General features: G+C 38.0%; 1 protein-coding gene across 1 annotated transcript in view; it reads right to left on the bottom strand.

The window, feature by feature from the left end:
- LYST (lysosomal trafficking regulator) overlaps positions 1–24,585 on the bottom strand; it is a 160,521-nt gene that overhangs the window by 79,532 nt on the left and 56,404 nt on the right. The window contains exons 21-30 of the mRNA XM_073793649.1: positions 22,918–23,049; positions 19,752–20,379; positions 18,850–19,027; positions 16,876–17,045; positions 15,394–15,624; positions 13,588–13,754; positions 12,340–12,492; positions 6,458–6,649; positions 4,584–4,759; positions 2,673–2,879 (exon numbers count right to left, since the gene is read on the bottom strand). Of these exons, the coding sequence (XP_073649750.1) occupies positions 2,673–2,879; positions 4,584–4,759; positions 6,458–6,649; positions 12,340–12,492; positions 13,588–13,754; positions 15,394–15,624; positions 16,876–17,045; positions 18,850–19,027; positions 19,752–20,379; positions 22,918–23,049 (2,234 nt within the window). The remainder of the gene's footprint in view (positions 1–2,672; positions 2,880–4,583; positions 4,760–6,457; positions 6,650–12,339; positions 12,493–13,587; positions 13,755–15,393; positions 15,625–16,875; positions 17,046–18,849; positions 19,028–19,751; positions 20,380–22,917; positions 23,050–24,585) is intronic.

Here is a 24,585-nt window from a genome sequence, read left to right as displayed (position 1 = left end):
AACTATTAGGTTAAAGACTGAGGATGGGGCTTCCCTAGTGGCACAGTGGTTGAGAATCTGCCTGTCAATGCAGTGGACACGGGTTCGAGTCCTGGTCTGGGAAGATCCCACATGCCGCGGAGCAGCTAGGCCTGTGAGCCACAACCACTGAGCCTGCGCGTCTGGAGCCTGTGCCCCACAACAAGAGAGGCCGCGACAGCGAGAGGCCCGCGCACCGCGATGAAGAGTGGCCCCCGCTTGCCGCAACTAGAGAAAGCCCTCGCACAGAAACGAAGACCCAACACAGCCAATAAATGAATGAATGAATGAATAAATGAATAAATAAATAAGATTGAGGATGAACTTCACAACGGATGAATCAGGCTGCTACCATCTCAAAGAGCAGAGCAACCAGACATTCTCGGTCTCCTGCCATGATGTAATGGAAAACGCAAAGCACTCCTGAAGTATTCTTTTAAAAATCCAAGCACAAAGGCAAATATGAAATCAAGAACTGGAATCTAGTCAAGCCTCTAGATCTAGAGCCACAAGGATGCAATCAGCCAAATCCAGAATGTGGGAAATTCTACAGAACAAATGACCCAGCGTCACCAACAAATACACGACATTAAAAAAAAAAAAGGGTTGGGGAGGATAACTGCCAGAATTAAAAAGATGTAGCACACATCAAACAAATGCAGTGTAAGGGCCTTGTTTGGGTCCAGAATCAAGAGAACTATTTAAAAAAATATAAGAAAATTGGGAAAATGTAAACACTGGGTATTAGATGATGATAAGGAATTATTGTTACAATCACAGAGAGTGATAAGTTAAAACAAAGTCCTATCAGTCTGAGATACATACTGAAGTATTTACAGGTAAAATGATTTGGTATCTGACATTTGTTTCAAAATACTACAAAGAAAAATTAAAGCTGCGTAATGTCACGTGGGGTTCTTTTTCTGATTTCTCCCAACTTCTAGGTATGCTTGAATGTTGCCATAATAAGCCTTAACAAAACTATCAGATAGAGTTCTTTGGTCTTGAGGTGGAGAGGAGGTTATTCTAGTGATTCAAGCATAAGGGGTGAAAGTGTAAACTAGGATGGGTGGGCAGACTATAGGGAAAGGCAGGACTAGACAAATAACTGGCCTTGGTAATAAAATGGATTCAAGAGAGAAGAAAGTCAACTGTAGTTCCAATGTTTCAAGCCGAAAGCAGTAAGGATACCACCAACAGAAATGGAGCAGTAGAGATGGGAGGCTGGTAGGAGAGGACTGGGAACTGATATCAGGGCTGGATTCAGAGCAACGGCAGCTTTGCTAAGTATAAAACAATGAAAGAACATCTCTTTGAATTCTCCATAGAAGGAAACTATGGGCTAGGCATGCTTCTGCCTTGGGAAGGGAAGACAATGCCTTTAGTGCACCTGAGAGAGTCTCAATTCCGGAAAGAGCACCTAAAAGTATCACTTCAAATCTCTAACCTTTTGGTTCTTAGTATGATAAATCTGAGTTTCCCAGGGATATAAAAGGGATACCTGTCCTTTCTTAAATATCATCTAATACTTTATTTATAGGGGTATAATTTGCATTCAATAAAGCATATAGACATTAAATGTTCATTTCTACGAGTTCTGACAACTGCATACGCCCATGTAACCACTACCCAAACTAAGATACAGCACATTTTTATCACCCCAGGCAGTTTCCTTATGCCCCTTTCCAATCAACTCCCCTTCTCACTGCCCCTCTCCTTACAGAGACAACTACTGCTTGATTCTATGACCATATCTTAATTTTGCCTGTTCTTGGGCTTCATATGAATAGAATCACAGAATGTCTACTCTTTTGTGCTTGGCTGTCCCTTTCACCAACACAATGATTTTGAGCTTCAACCACATTGGTGGGTGTTATCAGTAGTCTGTTCCTTTTTATTGCTTGTATAGTAGTCTATTGTATAAATATATCACAACTTAGTTACACATTCTCCCACTGACAGACACTTGGGTTACTTCCGGTTTTTGGCTATTAGTAAAAAGGCTGCCATGGATATTCTTCTACTAGTCTTTTTATGGACATACGTTTTAATTTCTCTTAGGTAAATACCTAAAACTGGAATTTTAGGGTCACAGGTTAAGGGTATGCTTAATTTTATAAGAAACTGCTGAACAGCTGTCTAGAATGGCTGTACCATTTAAATTCTCCATCTATTGCTAGGTAAGTGATAGAATTTATAGACTTTAAAATTCTTTAAGTATTTTGAGTTTATCATTCCAGATGATCAACAAATATATTTTGTTTTAACTTACTATAAATATTTTTGAAATATGTTATATGTACTGTTGTTCAAGCTATTCACTATAGATGTTTCATGGATAATACAATGCTTAAAAAAGTCTCCAAACAGTTCTTAAAGAAAACACTTCAAGATTTAGTAACGAACTACAATGGGTCTTATAAGAACTCAGATACAGAACTTCTTAAACCCTGGAAAAGGAAATGGGGAATAAACAGAGAGGTCAAATTGACTCTGGTAAAGAGCATCTGAAGAAAGACCTCAGAAAATATTTATTTGGTAAGAAAACGAATTTATGGTGTTTGGCATGAAAATACAGTTTAATTTCAGATCTTGTTTTGTACAGTTTTATATTTGACCAATGGTTTTTACTTACGAAGTACTGGGGTACTTACTTGCAGGGATGGGCTAAGACAGTCTCGTAGTATTTCCTGATGATTTGGTTCACGAACTATTTCAAAAATTTGCTTTCTCTCTTGTGAAGGGTGGGCTGGTGACAAAATATGCACGAGCAGTCTCCCAAGCTGCATTCGGAAGGTTTCCTTACAAGACCATAAGATTTTAGCCCACTGCTGTCTGGAACCACTGGCTTTACTTGAACTCTTAAATTAAAACAGAAATGAATTAGGATCAGACTTCTTAAGTAATAATATCCTAACCTCAACACAGTCCTAAAAATCACAGAACATGTTTTACTCCAGAATTTTTTAAACAGTTGAAATTAGAAAGACATATACATCCATACAAATGGGGTTTAAAAGAGATGGATGTACACCAATGTTTACAGCAGCATTGTTCAAAATAGCCAAAAGGTAGAAACAACCCAAATACCCACTGATGGATGAATGGATAAACAAAATGTGGTATATACGCAGAATGGAATACTGTTCAGCCTTAGAAAGGAAGTTCTGATACATGCTTCAGTATGAATGAACTTAAAAACATTTTACTAAAATGAATCATGAAATAAGCCACATACAAAAAAGACAAATATTATATTAAATATTGTATGATAACTTATATGAGGTATCTAGAAAGTCAAAGTCATAGAGACAAAGCAGAGTAGTGGTTTATCGGGGCTGGGGGAGGGGCTAATGGGGAGTTACTATTTCATGGGTACAGAGTTTCAGTTTGGGATAATGGAAAAAGTTCTGGGGATGGATAGTGGTAATGGTTGCACAACAGTGTGAATGGATTTAAGGTCACTGGTATGTACACTTAAAGAGCAAAATTTATGTTATGTATATTTTACCACAATTTTTAAAAGGAGAGACAAAGAAGTTAAAGTCCTAAGCCGCTTAAAAAAATTACCTAGGGCTTGGAAATTTTAAAAGGAAAAAAAAAAGAACCATCAAAGAATAGTGGTAGATAAGCCTACATTGATTTTGCAATATAAAAGAGAAAGGATTCATAATAAAGACTTGAATTAGTACTAAAACGTTGAGTATAATTGTCACAAATTAAGAACTGCATGTAAATTGACCATCAATATCCCCTAACAACTAACCAAATAAGTTGTTTCGATTGTGGTCCCACTAAGGCTAACCCAATCCTGATCAAATATCCTGCCTCTGGTTTAAAAACTGGAATCGGTACATTTTAGAGTTTATTCTGAGTTTGGGAAATGGCTCTCCAATTACTCCTAGTCCTAAGGGCTCTGTGTGAATGATTCAGTTCTAAGTGGAACCGGCAGACAACAAAATCTAGTTTAGATTTAAGAGATTGGCAGAATCATGATTTATGAGTTCTGCTAGAATTAGATTAGCCTTTGGTATCTACGGAGTGTACTGACCAATCTGCTCCCTATGGTCAATTGTAAGTGGCCCACAGAACCCTAAGTGAGCTGATGATAAATGGAGCCTGACGCTTGTCAGTATTCTCTGTGTCACTTTGAAGGTGTTGGATATGCTTAAGGCAACATCTACACTTCATAATTATTCATAATAATAATAATTCTAGAGTAGGTAGCTATAAATAAAGTCCGTTAAAAACAGGTTATTAGTTTAAACCTCATAGTAATCATCAAATTCCTACTCTTTTCTGACGCTGATCTTATTTACGAAATTACAACATTAGAAAATGGTTGTTGGGTTATAGACTTAAAAACAATGCTGCATGAAGTGAGTCCTTTTCGAAAGGGTAAATTAGCAATACATTTTACTCTGTTATTAACATTCAAGTTGTCTGAGTTTCAGAAAATGCTGTGAAAGTGTAGGAATATGATTTTGAAAACATATAATACAGACACATAAAACCCCTGATCCTTTTCTGTGAATGAACATTTCCCATGTAATTAATTTACTTACAGTAGATACTTTGAAGCCTTCTACCAGATATGTGAACATTTCTTTCTGAAATGGATTGAAAGCAGGCTGTTCATGATAAATATTTTCTTCAGAAATTTCAGTCTGGGAAACTGAGGTCTTGCTTTGAGGTGCATTTTCTGGAGTACTCAAAATGTCAATAATGTCTGGATTAAACTCTTTGAATTAAAAGACGAATAAAAAATTAGTCAAATCAAGTCAAAAAGTTAGTCAAATTTGAACTAGTCAAATCACTAGCCATAACAAATGATAATGATGCTGGCAAAAATATTCTATGTAATTTCTGATTCTGTTGTCACAATATAAACGTGTAGTAGGTGCATTAGATGTAGAAAATACAAAACACTAGAGAAAATGAGTTCACCTAAAACAATGTAGAAATTTAAACATACATAAGTCACGCAGTTCTAAACTAAAGATTTATTTTACTAATGAAGATGAATTAAACTGAAAAATGATAGAAGTCATAAAGGTTCTTGTACAAATTAAACATAAAGACCATGTGATATTTACATTAGACAGATGTGCAGACCTGTTTCACTGGACATGCTATCCCATCAAATGCCATGCATGTGATAAAAATGGTTCAATTTCACAGTTTACCCTGGAGGCTGGTTGCCCCAAACATAAATTAGAAAAGTTAAAAAAAAAAAAAAACCTTGCGTGTCACTTGAACGTTTTTTAGAATTTTGACTTATCTATAGTGTTTTTGAGTATATTTCTCTGCATAGCTTTTTAGTGGTTTCTGTAGGTATTAAAGTTTATACATAATTATATAAATCATTTAGCCCCTGTAGATGCACATTAAAACCACAAGGCTATACCCCTATATTACCTATCAGAATGGCTGAAACTAAAAACAGTGAAACTCATAATGCTGGTAAAGACGGGAAGAGAACTGGACCACTCACACATTGCTGGTAGGAATATAAAATTACACTGCCACTCTAGAAAAGTCTGGCAGTTTCTTAACAAGAACAAAACACACATCTACCGTACAACCTAGAAACTGCACTCTTGGACATTTATCCCAGAAAAGGAAAGCCGCACGTTCACACAAAAACTTTTACGTAAATGTTTATAGCAGCTAGCTTTATTTGTAATAACCCCAAACTGAAAAACACCCAGATCAATTTTCTACAGGTAAATGACTAAACTGCGACATCTATGCTATGGACTACTCCTCACCAAAACCAAAAAGGGAACAAACTATTGATACATGCAACAACTAGGATGACTCTACAGAGAATTATGCTGAGTGAAAAAAGCCAGTCCTACACAAGGCTGCGTACTGTATGATTCCATTTATTTAGCATGCTTGAAATGATGAAAACATAGAAATGGAGAACAGATTGATAGTTGCCAGGGACTGAGGAAGGGATGGGGGTGGTAGGAAGATGGGTGCGGTGCTAAAAGGCAACATATAGATTCTTGTGGTGATGGAAATGTTCTTTTTCTTGACTGTATCGATGTCAATATCCTGGTACTGATACTGGACTATAGTTTTGCAAGATCCATCGGGGAAACTGGGTAAAGGGTACACAGGATCTCTGTAATATTTCCTAATAACTGCATGTGAACCTATGATTATCTCAAAGAAAAGTTTAAAAAAATATATTGGAGGTGCTGTACTATTTAAAACTTCAATGGTCAGTCTAGGCCAGCATTTAACATATTAAAAAGTGGAATTTTATTCAAGGCTATTAGTTCCAAATGAGAGATTCTTTTACTAGTGTGGATGCTAACAATGAAAGTATAAGGCTGTTAAAAAATTTGAAACCTAGTCAGTTCTCTCTTAAATTATTTTCCTTTTAGTTCAATATCTGAGTAAGAACATATTTATTCTCTTGTCCTACCTTGATAAATAATCCTGTTAACTGCTAAAATGGTGAGCCGCTGCAGTCTCTGTGCAAGCTCTGTTTCGGTTGCCTGGACAGGATTCTCCTGGCTCATTCTCCGTTGCATCATCATATGAAGTTCATCACTTGCTACTGAACGCATTTTTATCAGAAGAGAGTCAGTTTGAGCAAGGGGAAATTTTCGAGGACCTTCAAGTATATAAATGAAAACGTCAAATGCCAGAGTTAACAAGGACCAAAGAAACTATTTCTGCTGTAACTTTTTGATTATCAGACCATGAAAAGAACCTTATTTAATTCAAAGGTAATTTATACAAAGGAAAGAGAGTGATTAAGAGAGCGTATGTTTTCCCTCTTTGAAGAAGTGCAACAGTACCTCTGATGTCAAAGTCCTAAACAAGAATGTTGAAGCTTGTGACATAGCTTAGTAGGATGGATATCATTTGGCAAAATTTTAGTCCTCTGAAAAACTTGAACTGTTAGAAGGGGGTGTGTGTGTGTGTGTGTGTGTGTGTGTGTGTATATATATATATATATATATACACACACACACACATACAGTTCAGAATGCTTTGACAAAATATTTTCAAATACTGTTTCACTTCCTTGTATTCCAAAATAATCAACAGATTTTTAAAGCACATCACATTTTAGCATGAACATTACTATTTCTGGGTAATTAACATTGCTGAATTTTATAAATTAGTTTTGAAAAGTGTATATAGTGACATAGTAGAAATCAGCCAAATAAAGTGAAGAGCCCAGATATTAAAGTGATTTGGAACATATGCATCACGTGGGATTCAATCCTCAAAAGCATTTCCCGAGAAATGTTTCCTCAGGTTAAAGAGGCAGGAATGGGGTTCCTGCATCGTTACTGCACCTGCTCTGAAAGGCACCACACAGGGAGCGGATCCAGGAGAAAAGGAGGGGACTGAGTCTTGATTTAATGGGCTGAAGGAGAAGGGCATCGGAAGTTGACCACAGGAACGAAAATGACGTCTTGGTAGGTGAGGAATAATGAAATCCTTCGTTGGAATTGAACCTTTTTTTAAATTATGAAAGCATATATATCAAAGTCCACAAATAGCCTCTATACACATTACTTACAAAAGGTTTTAATGACTCATCCTGCAAAATATGTAAATATTTTAATAGCATTTTAGATTGTCCAGTATTTTAGGTAATCAGTATTTTTTATCAGTTAATACATTTTGGTAGGTGGAGTCACCTTTGAGACAAAAATGAAGCAAATAAAAAGAAGAAACATTCATATCTGGGATACATTCAAGAATAATATTATCAGATGATGTCCTTAGCTTAAGCAGATTCTTCCAAACGTCTACATCTCTGACAGCTTTCATGCTGTATAAGCAGCTGATAATCACAATTCAGAGATGCAGCAATACACCAAATAAGGGCATGTTAAGTCTTCTTCAGTTCTATGTACTTGAAAAAGGGGGAGGGTATCCCAGCAGTCAGGCTGTGACGCTGCATTGAGCTGGTGTGGCCTCACATACTCTGCTTTCTAAGCCTCAGGTTCCTAATATGGAAGATGTGGATTAGAAAGTAAAATAGAGCCTACCTCACAGGCAGACAACCTCACAGGTTGTCACTATCCGACACTACACTAAGTATATTTGTTTACAGGCTTATTGACCATTTTCTCCAGTAAAATATAAGTTCCATGAGACCAGAAGAAATCATAACTGATACATGGCTGATGCTCAATAAATATCTGATGGCTGAATGAATGGATAAAGAGGTTTGTTCTGTGGATTAAATAAAACAATGTACGTGAAACACAATGCCTGTCTCATACAAAGAATTAAAAGTTAATAGTTGGTATTGTTATTAATGGTTGACATATAAAGGAAATTCATTGGTAGGTGAATTATATCAATAACACGATATACATATATATATATACACACACACACACACACACACACATACAGTTTAAATGTATGTGTAGCTCTTTAAATAATACCCTAACACTTACTTCTTCCTTTGTGTATTAAGGTGATGTGTAAAGTTTTTATATTGATAAGCAGACAAGGGAAAAAATATATATGTAAGAATGTACATTGCTATCCTGTTATAATAGCAAAAACAAACAAGTAAAAAAAATACCTTTGTTTATTGATAATGGTTAGGGAAGAAGGTTGGGAAGAAGATCATGGCAAATCTAACAGATTATTAGGTATTCATTAAATATAAGAATATTTATATTGTATGGAAAAGTATACTATATTGAAATATAAATCACTTTACAAACAGAAGGTTGAGTGATACTAAATAGGGATGATACTATTCAAGCAGAATTCTCTCTCTCTCTCTTATACATATCTATGTATATATAAAAAAAAAGACACAGACACTAAGGAATGGGCGCTTTGTTCACTGGGTGGTAGGGAACCATCGGAGCTGTTGAGCAGAATGGTACACGAGTCAGGCTGTAAGAAGATTAAGCTGGCAATAAAATATTACCTAACGCCTCCAAGAGTATGGGAACTCACAATCTAGATGTGGCGAAAGTGCTGCTGAAGAAACGCTGGTCCCAGGCCATGGATATCCTGGGATTCACAGCCTGAGTGAACCTGTCTGCCATCAAAAACTGGTGTGTGGCCACAAGAGGAGCTGTCCCTACAAGGCCTGCGGGAGGTGCAGGGGGTGGCGGCTGTGGGGTTGGAGATGCCAGCCGTCTCAGCAGTTTTCAGTAAACGCTGAACAAGTCTATCCAGGAAAAAAACATCCCTCCAAACATCTGCTACTAATGAGAACAGCCTGTATGAAACCTTTGAAGGAACAGTTGATGATCTAAATGATGGAAATATAAATCCCTCTCAGTCACTTTAGTATCATGAACAAATGGACTTAGGTGAGTTTTTAATAACCACACTGCTCAGAAGCAGAGGAGCTTCAGCACTGTGTATGTTTTGCTCCGACAGTGTACAAGGCCAACACACTTTTGACAATAATTTTTGACTAATACTCAACAAATAAAACACAAGCTTTGCCAAATACATGTGTAAAACAACATGGAAGGAAATACAAAGCAACCGTTTAACACATATAAAGTGGAGTTTTATAAACTGGATTCACAATGACAGAATTTAAATAAGGTGATATTTAAAACAGGAAGAATTCTTGGGAGAGACCTGAGAGACACATAAAGATACAACAGGCCTGGAAGGAGTGGGTGTTGGGTAGGACACAAAGAGATGGGTGCAGGGGCCTCGCTCCAGCAGTCTCTAAGTCTAGGCCTCGGTGGATCTGCAACATGAGGAAGCTGGACTGGATGACTTTCAAGGTCTTTTATCAAGTTCAAAATTTTTAGGATTCTATAAGCCTCATGTGGCCTTACGGTAACTGCATTTACTTAGATAGTGTGAAAAATATAAGCCCCAGTAGAAAAGGCTAGAGGAGTCAGGAACAAAAAGGAGAATGGTTTAGAGAAAGAACTAAAAGTCTATTATCCACTTTAAAATGACTCACACAAAGAAAAAATAAATAATACAAACGTGGAGCTCTGCGGGGCTCTTAGGCTTAGGGTGATAAAAGCGCTAGTACATAAAAGAGAGGGATGACAGACTGTTAGAGAAATCACAGACCAAACAGAAAATAGCAAAAGGGCTGCTGTGTTAGCCCAGGCACAAGCTGATCATAAACTAAACCAGGGAACTAGGTAGAAAAGGGAAGAAACAGATATGAGAAAGAGAAACGTCAAGAAGGAAGAAATAGCAGGCATTTGTGCAGGTAGTAAAGGTATACTTTCCTCTGTCAAAGAGGGTGAATTCCATCTAAGCAGTCTCTGACTATCTAAGAAATCCTGCAAAGGGAAAATGGTCCAAAAGTCACCTTTTGGCATGCAGGCAGTTGAGCACTACTGTTGGACTTGGTAAAAGGTGGAATTCCACCTGGGACAAAAGAGGCACAACTGGGAGGGAAGCTCATGAGGATAGATTATATTCAGATATTACATCAAGGAAGGATAAAGAAGATGCGGCACATATTTACAATGGAATATTACTCAGCCATAAAAAGAAACGAGATTGAGCTATTTGTAGTGAGGTGAATAGACCTAGAGTCTGTCATACAGAGTGAAGTAAGTCAGATAGAGAAAGACAAATACCGTATGCTAACATATATACATGGAATCTAAAAAAAAAAAAAAAAAAAACTGGCTCTGAAGAACCTAGGGGCAGGACAGGAATAAAGATGCAGACATAGAGAATGGACTTGAGGACACGGGGAGGGGGAAGGATAAGCTGGGACGAAGCGAGAGAGTAGCATTGACATATATACACTACCAAATATAAAACAGATAGCTAGTGGGAAGCAGCCGCACAGCACAGGGAGATCAGCTCAGTGCTTTGTGACCACCTAGAGGGGTGAGGTAGGGAGGGTGGGAGGGAGGGAGACGCAAGAGGGAAGAGATATGGGGACATATGTATATGTATAGCTGACTCACTTTGTTATAAAGCAGAAACTAACACACCATTGTAAAGCAATTATACTCCAATAAACATGTTAAAAAAATAATAAATAAATTAAGGAAGGATGTATAGGGAGATAAGTTTAGTTACGTGGATGCTTTACAAGTTTTATTTACATAAACTTTCATTTAGCATAATGTAAACATACTCCTGCGAAACAATGTATATTTGATAGCTTTTCTCTACAGATGAGTGTTTCACATGGTTTTAAACTTCGGCATAGCACCGACCACAGTGAAGCAGTTTAACTCAGGTAGAAGAAAGATTTGGATTTAAAAGCCCTCAAGACTGTACGGGTGATTAAACTTCAAACAATTTACCAAGTCCTCTGTTTGGAGAAATGTGTGTGTGTGTGTGTGTGTGTGTGTGTGTGTGTGTGTGTGTGTGCGCCTATATAGAGCCAATGTGTATGTGTATGGGGTGTTTACGCTATCTTTCTGAATTAATGTGTATATAGGTCAGAGCAGATTTTGTGGAAACAATAAGTCTAACAATATTAAAAATAAGAATTTGATGACATGTCCTCATTTACAGCAAGCCCTAAAGTCACGTGCATAACATAACCATATCCGAGCCACCATCATCTCCTGCCCTGACTATTGCAATAGCCTCCTCCTTGCACTTCCCACTACCTTTCCTAGTTTCCTCTAATCCACTCTGCACAGAAACCAGAATGGTCTTTACAAAATGAAAATCTGGTTATGTCATGCCAGCTACTTAAAAACCTCTGACAACTTCCCATTAGGATAAAATCTAATAAACTCCTTAACATGGCCCATATGATGACACGTGATCTGGTTCATGCTGTCCTGTATAGCCTTATCTGGCAGCACTATCTCATCAAGGGCTATACTTCAGCTACATGGCTTTCTTTCAGTTCTCTGAACAATCTTAATTTTTTCCTGCCCCAGAACCTGCACATAAGCTGTTCATTCTGCCTGTAATACTCTTCCTCCGGCTCCTGCTAATTCCTTTCTCATCTCTTATATTGAAATCCCACTTCCTCAGAGGCTTCCCTAACTCTGGATGTAAATCAGGCTGCCCTGTTACGGTCTCTATTCCTACCTTCTACATTTCTCTACTACTTTACGGTAGCAGGGAAGAATCTGTGTCTTTTTATTTTTTTCATCACTGTATCGTCAACATTTAACACAGTGCTTGGCACAAGGCAGGTGCTCAAGAGATAACTGAATGAGAACAGCACTGAAAAGAAAGCAGTAGGAAAGTAGCAGTTTTCCTCCTCTGGGAGGAAAACCTTCTCAAACTTCATAGTTTAGCTTCTGAAACAAAGAAATGTTTTCAAATGTGAATGCCATCAGAATACAGGGGAGTCAGGCTACCTTCCATTTATAAGTATTAAAACATTATTTCAGCACTCACCAGCAATGCTCTTTCGCTTTTGGAATATTGCATGATGGGGAGCAGAAGGCGACTGAGATGAATCTGTAAGGTTTTCAGAGTCATGATTTGCGGTGGTCCTTATAAATTCCATAGCAGCCTGGAGAACTCTATACTGTAGTGCAACAGCCATATCTAAAAACAGAAGATACTAGAATGTTTTCAAGCTATGTGGTTGTTAATTTTTTAAAAAATTGAATTGATTCTTACATTTATGCAATATCAAAACTGCCAATAGGGCTTCCCTGGTGGCGCAGTGGTTGAGAGTCCGCCTGCCAATGCAGGGGACACGGGTTCGTGCCCCGGTCCGGGAGGATCCCACGTGCCGCGGAGGGGCTGCGCCCGTGAGCCATGGCCGCTGAGCCTGCGCGTCCAGAGCCTGTGCTCCGCAACGGGAGAGGCTTGCGTACCACACACACACACACAAAAACCTGCCAATAATATTTTATTAGAGATAAATTTAAAATTTTTGATCAACGTGGGTTCTCAATGGTTGTAAACATTTATTAACTATCTTTAAAAGCAATTTTAAAGCAAATTTCCAAATGATTACTATAAAAAGTTCAATAGAAAAATACTAGCTCACAAATTTATTTCGTTTTATATAATTGTTTTAAAGAACAGCCTTTTTAATATATAAGGCAAAAGTTTAACCAGAAATTCTCACATTTTTCTGCCTCCTATTCACTATAATATTTGCCACTAAAGAAAACTAATGTTTTATGTTACTATTCAGCATAAGACTTTTCATTCTACTTGGTAAGAAAAATCAGCAGTTTTTTTTTTTGTTTGTTTTGTTTTTAAATATTTATTTATTTATTTGGTTGCACCAGGTCTTAGTTGCGGCATGTGAACTCTTAGTTGCGGCATGCGAACTCTTAGTTGCGGCATGCATGTGGGATCTATTCCCCGACCAGGGATCGAACCCAGGTCCCCTGCATTGGGAGCGTGGAGTCTTAACCACTGCACCACCAGGGAAGTCCTAGCAGCTTCTTTTAGTGATGTGTTGGCAGCTACTAATTACATCAGGGCATCACTTTTAAATTTTTGCCACTTAAAAAGGCTTCTTTTTAAAGCCAGTAAACAAAGTTAAGGATGAACCTTCAGTAAAACAGTTTCTCTCCTCTATCCCACTCTCTCTAGGGAAGCCAGAGAAAGAGATTAGGCTCTACTAACATTTTTGGCTATTATACAACTGCCCCCCACAAATCCATGAAAATTAGATCTTACTTTGGGTCCTCTTGCTTTTGCTGTTTTGAAGATATCCAAGCAGTACAATAAGATCTTCAATAACTCTAAAATACTGTGAGCCTGAGGAACTGCAAGCATGAATTGTAACTGCTATGAAAAGTTGCTGCAGATCACAAGCAAGCAATCTGTATTCATTCAAAGGAACGCTAAAGAAAAAGAACAAATAATTTAAGGCAAATAGAACTGGTTTGAATTCCTGTTCTGCCAGTATTCATTCATTCTTTCATGCATTCGTTCGATATTTATCCATGCTTACTCTATGGCAGGTTACATAAACTACACGCTAGGAACAGAAATAAGAAGACACGCTTTGACTCCTGTGAAAATTCAGCTTGCAAAGGATCAGACAAGTGAACAGATAACTATAACCAGTAAGTGGTGGTAAATGTAACAACAGAGGCTACACAAGATACTGTGGGAATGCACTGGCAGGTTCCCAACACCCTAAAGGTGAAGATTCTGTGGGCACGAAGAGGGATATTCTGAGAAGGCTTCACAGAAGTGGTGAATTTGAATAAATTAACTGACCTCTCTGAATCTCACTTACACAATGTATGTTTATTTTAAGGATTAAAGGAGATACAGATTTGAACGTATATATTAATCACTTACAACTACCTAATAAATATGAATTAGTATCTTCTGTCCCTCAATTTTTAACCTTGATAATCTACCTCAATGTGTGATATTAAGCCTCTCCACTTACTTTTTCAAAATCAAGCAAGAGTTAGAAATGGTAAATTCGGGGGGGGCCGCAATCAATAGAGTAGCATATAAGGACACTCTGTAAGTACAGTTTCTTTAAAACAACAACAGCAACAAACTGCTCTTAGCAGGAGCCTGCTGGTACTCTTCCACCTTCCACCAATTTCATGCACCGTATTATAATCAAGACTAAATGTTTTGAGGAATACAATGCTTTGTATTTCTCATATGCCCAGCACACAGATCCTCAATAAAACAGGTGCCCAATAAAACCTGCACTGAGCTGACCACAAGTTGTCCTCTCTAGCACCCAGGAGCCTCCCTGCCTAGAGAGTCACCGAGGATATGCTCTGCCTTCTCTGCAAAAATATAGTTAATAGTTAATGTTTTAACGTGCAGTAAGATGATGCTTCTAGAGATGTGTATCTTAACATTATGCTAATAAAAATGTCATACTGTACATCATAAATGCAGACACTGAAGGCACAAAACCCAAATAAAAATATAATTGCCTAACGTATTTTTTAAAGCTGTTAATCAATTGGGTGGGCAGCCATTTGCCAATGTACTTTTCGCTACTAGAAATTCATTTATGGTAGTAGACAGGGGTACAGCATGCTAAAAGTGGGAGAGCATGGTGACTGTAAAGCACAGGCTTCTGAAGTGAGAAGATTCAGCCTCAAGTTCTCTCTTTATTCGCTGTGTGATCTGCAACAAGTTACTACATCTCTCTAATCCTCAATTTCCTATTCCTGATGGGGATAATAATTTTTATAAGACTATAGTGGAAGCTTGGTAAATATATTTGAGAACAGTTAAATTTATTCACCTTGTCTTCAGGTTCTAAATACCTAAAAGTACGTCATATAAATAGCTTATTTTTTTTAAACCAAGTTTTTTGAAAATGATGGAAAATATGCCCTCCAAATTTAATTTAATTTAATTTAATCAGTTTTAGAGGAAAGAAATTCTTTGAAAGTATTATGAAATATCAAATGCTTTAATGTAACCTGCTAGTAAAGTTTTTCCCTTTCCAAAGTTCTTATCAGATGTAGTTTTAAATAATGATTTAAAACTTACTTCTTTTCTAATCCATTCAGAGCTGCTACTGTATTACATAACACGTAGAGAAGACCATTATCCAACAACATATCTGCTACCTTAGAACAAGAATTTAATATTTGGAGAAGAAGTAAGAGAGCGTTATGCAAGAGCACGTTGTCATATAAGGAGGTCTCTATTAGTCCCAGAATAGGAATGACAGACCACTTCTGAAAAAGTCCCATGTTTTTCACATCTTCCAGATCAAATCTATAATAAATAATACAGTTAAGAGCACATTAGAAGCAATTAACCATGAAATAAGGAAAAATGATTGCAATATGGGCCATTTTGTTGACTTGATTTTGAAGCTATAAAGCATAAATTAGGGAAGCAAGGATTCTTAACCGTTTTTAGATCATAAATCCCTCCAATAAAAAGATAAAAGGTGTTGCTAGAAGTCTGTTCCAAGGCAAATATTCAAGGGAAACATTTATACAATTTCATGGTTTTAATTGACTCACTTTAATTTGTCCATGAACCACTAAGTTGTCCAAAGATCCCCTGCTCTAGGGATCTATATAACAAGTGTGCAGAAAAAAAAAAGACTACTATTTTACACAGTATTTCAGGGAACTAGTAAAAAGAGGTCTAGTGAAAGGAATGGATCTCGAGTTCTTGTTCCAATACTCTTTGTCTCTGGGATGGAAGGAAATTATTTACATGTTTTATACCTCATTTTCTTTATCTGTCAAATATGTGTGGTGATGTCTGCTCTACTTTCTTCTCAAGACTTTGTGAGAATCAAATGAGATGATGCAGAATTGCTTTGAAAGAGCCAAAAGCTGTAGGCAAATGCAAAGTACTGTTGTCATTGCTGCATCTAATAAGTAAATTCTTCAAGGTCTGAATTGGTCTACTTACAAATAAGTAGGAGACACTTAATAATAATACAAGACACACATTTCTCTCTACTTTGTCATACACAGAAATAACAGTTTAACTTTTCTGCCAAACTTTTACTTGGGAGAAAAATATTCTTTAATTTTTGTACTTATTTGCTAATCCTTCAGCATTATACCAGGGACAAAGCTCAGTAATCAGAATTCCAGGTGGGGGACTGACTCTTCACCCAGATAAGCCGGGTCTCGGAGGGAGTGAGGAGCTTGTCTATGGAGCCCTCCTATAATCTGCTGCTGGGACCACAGAAGCCACCTTCTTCTCAGTTAACCTCAGGTTAACACTGGATACCAAATCTTAACTATCACTTTCTTTCATCTGATGCAGCATTTATTTCTTTCTTTCTTACTTACTAGTTTCTAGCTAATGAATGAAATACAAAGGAAGAAGTTATATTAGAAAGAATATAATATGGAAAATAATAAATTGATTCACCTGGAAAATGACTTTTAGTAGATTTTTTCTAAGAGTGACCAAGCGATTTTGTTAAGAGTCAGTTTAACAAATTATACATTTAAGACAAAAGATTCCCAATTCTGGTGGAGGGAAGAACCCACTTACTCTTCATCAAGGCCAGCATGTCGGCCAAAGAACATTTCAACGAAGCATTCTAATAATTCCTGAGTTCCCCGATGAAGATACAACTGGTTGGCTAGCAAGGAAAAGCCACGATTCTTCAGAAATTTATCCTTTTGTTCCTTAGATGCTCTATTAAAATATGCATCTAATAGCTGAGGAAAAAAATTAAGTTAGACAATATATTAAAATTTTATATAATGTATACAAGTCAGACAGTGTATTATATTTGTAGTTGTAAGTTATTGTTTAATTTCATCTGTATAGAACAGAGAAAGCTCAAAAAAATGCCACCTCCATAGCAAAATGAAAATGAACTTTGTTCTGATTATTACGGAATGCTAATGATGACCCTGTCTTGGAGATCTTAATACTTTTGTGATGGGAAACTAGCTTTTTAGCTGAGCATGGACACCTAGCAGATTGGCAGCCTTAGCTGAGTATAAGTAGAATATTTGTGCCTAGTTCTAATTCTGAAAAAAGAAAAATGAGTCAGCACTGTATGAAGCTTTCTCTGAAAAAAAAAAATATATATATATATATATGTTTATATATATATATATCCCAGACCTCTATTTTTCTAGACTTCTTAACATTTTATTTACCTTGAGCATAGGCCTAAACTTCCATCCTTTCCCAGAATCTTAAATGCAACCTGTGTACAATCTAAGTAGTTATTTTTCCTTCCAAACTCACTTCTTCCATGGTTCTGATCTTAGAGCACAGTAGCACCATCCTATGAGACTTTAAGGCTAATCTCACTTTTGGCTTTTCTTGTCCTGATTTCCCACACGTAATTATGAAGGTCTCTCACCTCCATTCCAGTGAATGTCTCTCAAATCTGTCTGTCCTTTGACTTTCCACTTCCCCAGCTCAGGGACTCATCATCTCTCCCCTGGACCACTGTGATATCCTGCGAACACAACACTTCCACCTCTCTCTCCCTTGCGATGACTCCCTCACAGTGGTGACAGACTATTCTTCCCAAAACACACACCTCTTTACCGCCCTACTTAAAAAGCTTTCTAGTTTACAGCATAATACAAACTACGCCTTTTGCATGAATCCTTCCCTGGTTCCCGCATCAGAATTATTTGCTTTTCCTGTGCTCCCATTCTTCTTTATTAATACTACCACTGAAGCACTCATCACAAAAGTCCTGACATTTTACTTAGTTGGGTATATGTCTCTCTTCCCCACTGGCCTATAAACTCCTAAATGCAGAGGCTTATTCCCCTTTATATCCCACATAGCAGCTAGCCCGGTGTTTTACACATGAAATGGAAGCTAAGTAAATAGTGGGTTGCAACTGATTTAACAATATCCCACATCAAACTAAGAAAATGAGAATCTTTAAAGACCATTTCAATATTGGGTTGTCTCCTAATGGGAACCATTCATATCAAATATTTATTCTTTCAACGATGTACTTAGGACCTTTTATATATTAGACACAAGATGCCTACCCTCACAGGACTTATATTTCAGTATGGGAGGTTAAAAAAAAACCAAATACACAAACAAATTAAAAAGGTACTTACAAGACACACCTAGGATGCTAGACATAGAACAAGTGAGGAGCAGGGCTAGACAGAAGCTGGTTTGAAAGGTGAACAGGAAAGGCCTCTTTGAGAAGGTGACATCTGAGCTGAAACCTCAAGTAAGTGTCTAAGATTTAACGATACTACACTGCAGGAGAGACTTCCAATGACCTGTGTGTTCCTTGTAAGTAGAAGACTTAAAAAAACATACTGATATGAATCAATATATGGAGGAGGGCTTAAAGTTGGATGACAAGACAGAGAAAAATAGAGGTAAGAAGTAACAAACCACATCAGCTCATTATGCCTAAGAATAAAAGAAAGCTTCAGGTCTACTTGAATATGTACGTTCAAATTTTAAATTATGCATATGTCTATCGTTCCAAATGAAAACAACGTATTTAGCATTTGCCCTTACTTTAATAACTCCTTGTTGTACAGCAGGTGATGGGTGGTTAACAAGGACCAACAGCGTATCTGCTTGAATGAGCCTGTCCATCACATCTTCCAGCATAACATCAGGCAGGATGAGAAGAACTCCGCTTAGGAGTTCATACAACCCACAACATACAGGTACCAAACAGTCTTCAGTTACACTAAAACAGAGACCCAGAAAGTCTTACCAAAACAAGATCAGGGAGGAAAGTAGTGCCTCATGATTACCTTAAGAACTGTGATGAGTAGTAATAATTTTCACATGTGAAACAAAAGTGCATAAGGTTTAAAAAATGTTTCCTGATTTAACTGTGATTAACAAATTTGCCATCACTTTTTAATCACTGGTTTTTTTTGGGTATATCATCTATTAAACACTAGTTTATTCTACATCTGTGATTTCCAATAACCACTTGTGCTATTTAAACTATTAAAAATTAAACTAAAAATCCAGTTGCTCAGCTGCACTGGCCACATTTCAAGTGCGTTATGTGTCTCCTGCAGTGGACAGCACAGGTGAACGTTTCCATCATCCTGTAGAAAGTTTCACTGACGGTGCTAATTGAGATGCTCTTGGGAACGATAATAAACCGTATAATTTCCCTAAACTGAAGAGTTTTTCTCTAATAACCATATGGAATTAAATAAACCATAAGATAATTTTTTCTTCAGGAACAATTTATGGTTTATCCTTTGGTTAAATATGGAATTCAATATCACCTAGTATTAAAATAAGGAGAAAGGTACCTTTGTTCGTTATTAATATATATGTTATAAGAGATCCCATAATAAAGACATTTCTACAAGTACAGAAATTCTTCAAAGAACAGTAAAAAAAAAAAAAAAAAGCGGGGAGGGGTTTGGCATACAAAAACATGTGACTACCTGTGAGCACTTGTAGTTCGGTTGTGGTTTGGCTCATAACGGAGAGAAAAGGCAAAGCTTTCCCAGTCTTCGGTGTTCCTGTCAACAAGACTTGGCCACCGGCCAACAGCTGCAGAGCCATTCTGTGAGGGAAAAGCTAGCCCAAGGCTTGCAATAGTGCTGTGGCTTCGCTGGAACGAGGCCAGTCCCTTCAGGTAATCAGGTCGGCGTGGGCAGAACTCATCCCCAAGACTGTCATCGTCTGATCTGGGTTCTGTTCCCACCTCCTTCTGATCTACTTTGACCGCTGGAAGTCCCGATGTTCCTTTTGGGACACCACTGACAGAGGCATGGGCTGAAAGGACAGCTTCCATTTCACACACCGTTTTTGCAGACTCACAGCTACTGACAAAAGCATCTGCTTTGCCTTTCTTCAGCGTCTCGGAACTCCCCCGAGGGCTCCATTTCTCTGGTTGGGAAGCAACATCATTATCTACAACGCTTTGTAATTTGTCAATACTACAACCCAAACTTCCAGTCAATTTTCGTGGTTGTATTTGAGGTGAAGAAGTAGGAGATGCTGGTAGGCTTCTAGAACGTAACATGCTGGCAGTCATCTGCTGTGGAACAGTACTGGAGGAATTGTTTCCTGGTGAGAGTAGACACAAAAACAGTATTGAAAAATCTTATGAGCGGGCCCACTTCTTTTCTGCACTATCGGTCCCAACCAGAGCAATACCCATTTATCTAGTGATATTAAAGAATCCATACAGGATAACGATCATAGGAACTAATGCTTAAAAATTCTTAAGGTTAGAACTATTTTTCTTTTAACTACTTTTTATTAAAATTTTCCCAAAATACATATCTTTACCTGTCTCCTTAACAAAACACAATATTGCCTGAGTGATTCAAAGTTATTAGGATTAATGGTGCTACTGAAGTGAAATTAAGTGAATTAAGTGAAACTCAATGTACCTCAGGCTAGCAGTCACTAGGATGCACTTTGATACAGTGGAAAGAGTGTGGGCTTTGCAACGAGATATAACAGGATTCAAGCGATAGTTCAGCTAGTTAGGTGGCTTAGGTAAATCATTTAATGAGGTGAGTGTTCACTTCTGCAAATGTAAAATGAGGGTTCAGAACATCTACTTTGCAAGGCTGCTTTAAGGATTGAGATCATATCCATGATGCACCTAGCATAGTGCCTGCCATATAATAGGTGCTCAATAAATGTTAGTGATAGTTGTACTTGGTGTTATTACCAGGCTCAATGTCCCTAGACTGTTCTCTCACTCCTCCCTTTCTGTAGTCACTTTTTGCTGCTATTACTGAGAAGAAACAGCTTTTTCTCTTCTTGCCATAGCTCTCGAATTTTCTGCTTCTTATATTCTGTGTAGGAGGAGACCAGAAAAATCACTCTCATCCTTAGTGCATGGGATATAAGTGGATGCTACTCAAGGTATGGTCTGTGGGCCAGGAGCATGGGGATCAAGCACCACTGTGTGACTGTTCGAAATGCACATTCTCAGGCTCCACCCCAGATCTACTGAATCAGAACGTGTGAGGCAGGGGCCCAAGGATCTACATTTTAACCAGCTCTCCAGGTGATTTTTCAGCAAGCTGAAACTTGAGAAGCACTGATATAAAGTAAACAAGCACTGAATGAACTGCTCAGAGCTCAGGCTTTGTGGCAATAAAACAGCTCCATAGCTCAGAAGTTTTTCCTAGTTATTTCTGGGTTTTGGCTGGAGGAATAAGGTTGCCAAAAGAGACTGTTCAAACGACCTGGAAAAAATAGGGTCATGATTGTACTAGAAAATGTTTCAGAGTGATGCACAATGATTTAAAAAATGACACTTCGTATGAAATTCCAAATAAAACTAATTAAAACATAGCCTTAAAATATTATAATAAAAGGCCATAAAACGCGCTAGAGAATAACTGAAACACTTTGGGAGAGAAGGAAAACTGGAGGTTAATACCCAGATACTGTGTTCTATCTACCCATGTCTCTATCTTACCAGCCTATTTAATGATTTGTATTGGAGCTGGAGACAAGAGTAGGTGGGACTAACAGTCTGGGAGAAGGAATGTCTCAGTCTGGGAGAGGACGGCAGTCAGGAAAGGAAAAGACATACAGTCAGTTCACAACCAGGAGACATGTACCTATTTTTTCTTTATAAAAATAGAGATGAGGTTGTCTGTTAAGAACAAGCTAGGAAGAGAGAAAAGTACTGTTAGCTTAAAGACTTGAATATACTTGCTATGGAGATAGAAGAGGCAACTAATTCTGAATATACAGAAAAATTATAGGGCAGCATTAAAAGGCCAACTATGCCACAGACCCTTTTAATGGCAGGAATTCTAAGCAGCGTGAGGATGGTCAGATTGAGGAAAGGTTCGACTTTTTCAGGTCAAGCGTGCTAAAAGGCCAAGAGGACAAGGAAAATGAAGAAATAAAATTATTGGCTGATGGGATCTAGGCTGGAAGGGGAAAACAGGCAGAGGGAACTTGGGAGGATGATAAAGAAACCAGAAGGATAGGAAGTTGTCATAGAGAGTGGGAGACGGGAGGTCTATGGGTGGGAAGCGTTCTTCGATGGTGTCTAAGACAGATGCAAGCAGACTGGTAGATAAAGTAAAGGGGATGACGGTCCCCAGGGTCAAGGCTGGAGTACGGACGGCCACTCACATGGCAAGTGAAGTTGTCTAGAACGAGTTCAGGTGGAAAGGAGACAGTAAGCCTAACATAGCTTTTGAAGAAAATGGGGAAATAAATCAGAAGCTTAATGAAAGACATATGACTATGACAGAAGGGGAGAGAGAATTCCAGAGCAAGAGGGCATGAGCCTCATCCACTCCCTAAGTTCTCCTGAGAGGCACTTGTTATACTGAGTGTGAGTTACGGATGAATTCCAGAGCAAGAGGGCATGAGCCTCATCCACTCCCTAAGTTCTCCTGAGAGGCACTTGTTATACTGAGTGTGAGTTACGGATATCAGAAAGTAGTGAAATGGATTCCTTAAACATATTCTATTATTTTTAAGTTTAGCCTTCCATTTATTTATCCTGAATATCAGGTTGTATTATGCTGCTAAAACACGTACAATTTATTTATCTATTAATATGCAGAACTAAATACAGAAGGGTCATACTTTCAGCATTGTTTTCGTTTGTCTGTTTACCTTCAGGTGGCGAAGCAGTAAAACCACATGGGCTTATTACCATAAATCCAGGGCTAGTAACAGACTTCCCTCCACTGCTAGAATGCCTCAGGTACATGATTGACTGCACTTTCTCCTGAAAGATCTTGCCATCTAGGATCAAAAAAAGTTTTCAGACAATTTTAAAGAAGGATAAAACAAAAATATAACTTTAAAAGCAAGTCGTTAAATACAAACGTTTACAAAAAGATGTTCAAAGCAAAGAGAAAAAACGGCATCCTTTATAATAATGCCCATTTGATACGTGAGGACACTCTACAACTTCTTACTCTAGATTCTTCTGTTGACTATTACTAGCCACATTAACTTCTATTTTCTTTGAATTCTAACGGTACTTATAGTTATTCCTATAGTTTAGCAGCTAACTGTTCACTTTTTATATGCTAATATGATCTCTCCAAGGAGACTGTTCATCAATTCATTCCTTGAGGGAAAGGCTGTGTCTTCTCTATTTTTACACAGCCCCAATATGACTCCAAAGTTGATACCTCCAGTTTAATCTTCCTTTTTGAGCTTCATACTTCTAAATTCAACTGCTTGGTTTTTTAACTGCACCGCAAATGCAGCAAATCTAAATCTGAGTCATCCTTCTGCCCTAAATTCCCTCCTGTGTTGTCCTCTGGTTCCTTTGGTGGAAGCACCTATTTCCCACGGATCCAGGATCCAGGAGCCACCCTTGACCACAACCTTTCCTTTACCCGTGTCAAGTCAGTCTCCAGGTTCCGTTGACTTTATTTCTGTTTCTGGAACTCTTCTCATCCCTAGCATAGCGCTATAAGGCAGGCTCTAATCCCCCTCACCTGGACTATTACCTTGGACTTCTAAATGGTATCCGTGATGGACCTCTGGTCACCCCCAAATCCTCATAGCTACCAGCCTTCTCTCTATGAAATGCTAATCTCTGCTTAAAACCTCCCAGTGGCTTTCTGCTGCCTCCTTACCGCTACAAGAATCTCCTCCCCCTTCAACTCCTACTCAGCCTTTAAGACTCAGAGCAGGGATCACCACCTCCGGGAAATATCCCCTCGCCATGCTCTATGCTACCCAAAATGAAATACTGACACCGCTGTGCTTTCTACATGGTATACTTACCTGTTTATGTCTCTCTCCCCTCTACTAGACTGTAAACTCCTTAAGGGAGGTGACCACATTTTAGTTGCTACCAGAATCTTGGCGTTGCTTTATTCACTAAATGTTAGCTGAACCTAACACAGAGTCATGCTGTATAATTTCACTTGGATTTTTACTGCGGCGGAATCATTTTATTCACTTATTATATTGTTTAAAATGGCTGTTGGACAACCAGTTTCCCTCTCTAAATTTACTATCTAGCTTTCTCACAGATATACTCTTGCTTGCTTTCTTACCACATCACCTTTTCCTAGTTCTTTTAAAACTCTGATTCTTCTTTCTTTCTTTTACGCTGAGATTACTCTTTCTTGTTCCACCCTCTGAATAGTAATATCACCAACAGTTCCATCCTTAGCTTCCTTTTTCCTTCTCTCTCTCTCCACACTTTTCTTCAGTGGTCTCATCTGTTCCCAGAGCTTCAACTCACTTCTACGCTGGTGGTTTCTCTATACTGAATTTTACTGTAATAATTTACTTACATCGTATTCCTTGGCTCAA

The sequence above is a fragment of the Tursiops truncatus genome, chromosome 16, assembly GCF_011762595.2.
Source record: "Tursiops truncatus isolate mTurTru1 chromosome 16, mTurTru1.mat.Y, whole genome shotgun sequence".
Classification (NCBI taxonomy): Eukaryota; Metazoa; Chordata; class Mammalia; order Artiodactyla; family Delphinidae; genus Tursiops; species Tursiops truncatus.
This window is presented reverse-complemented; position numbering and strand designations above follow the sequence as displayed.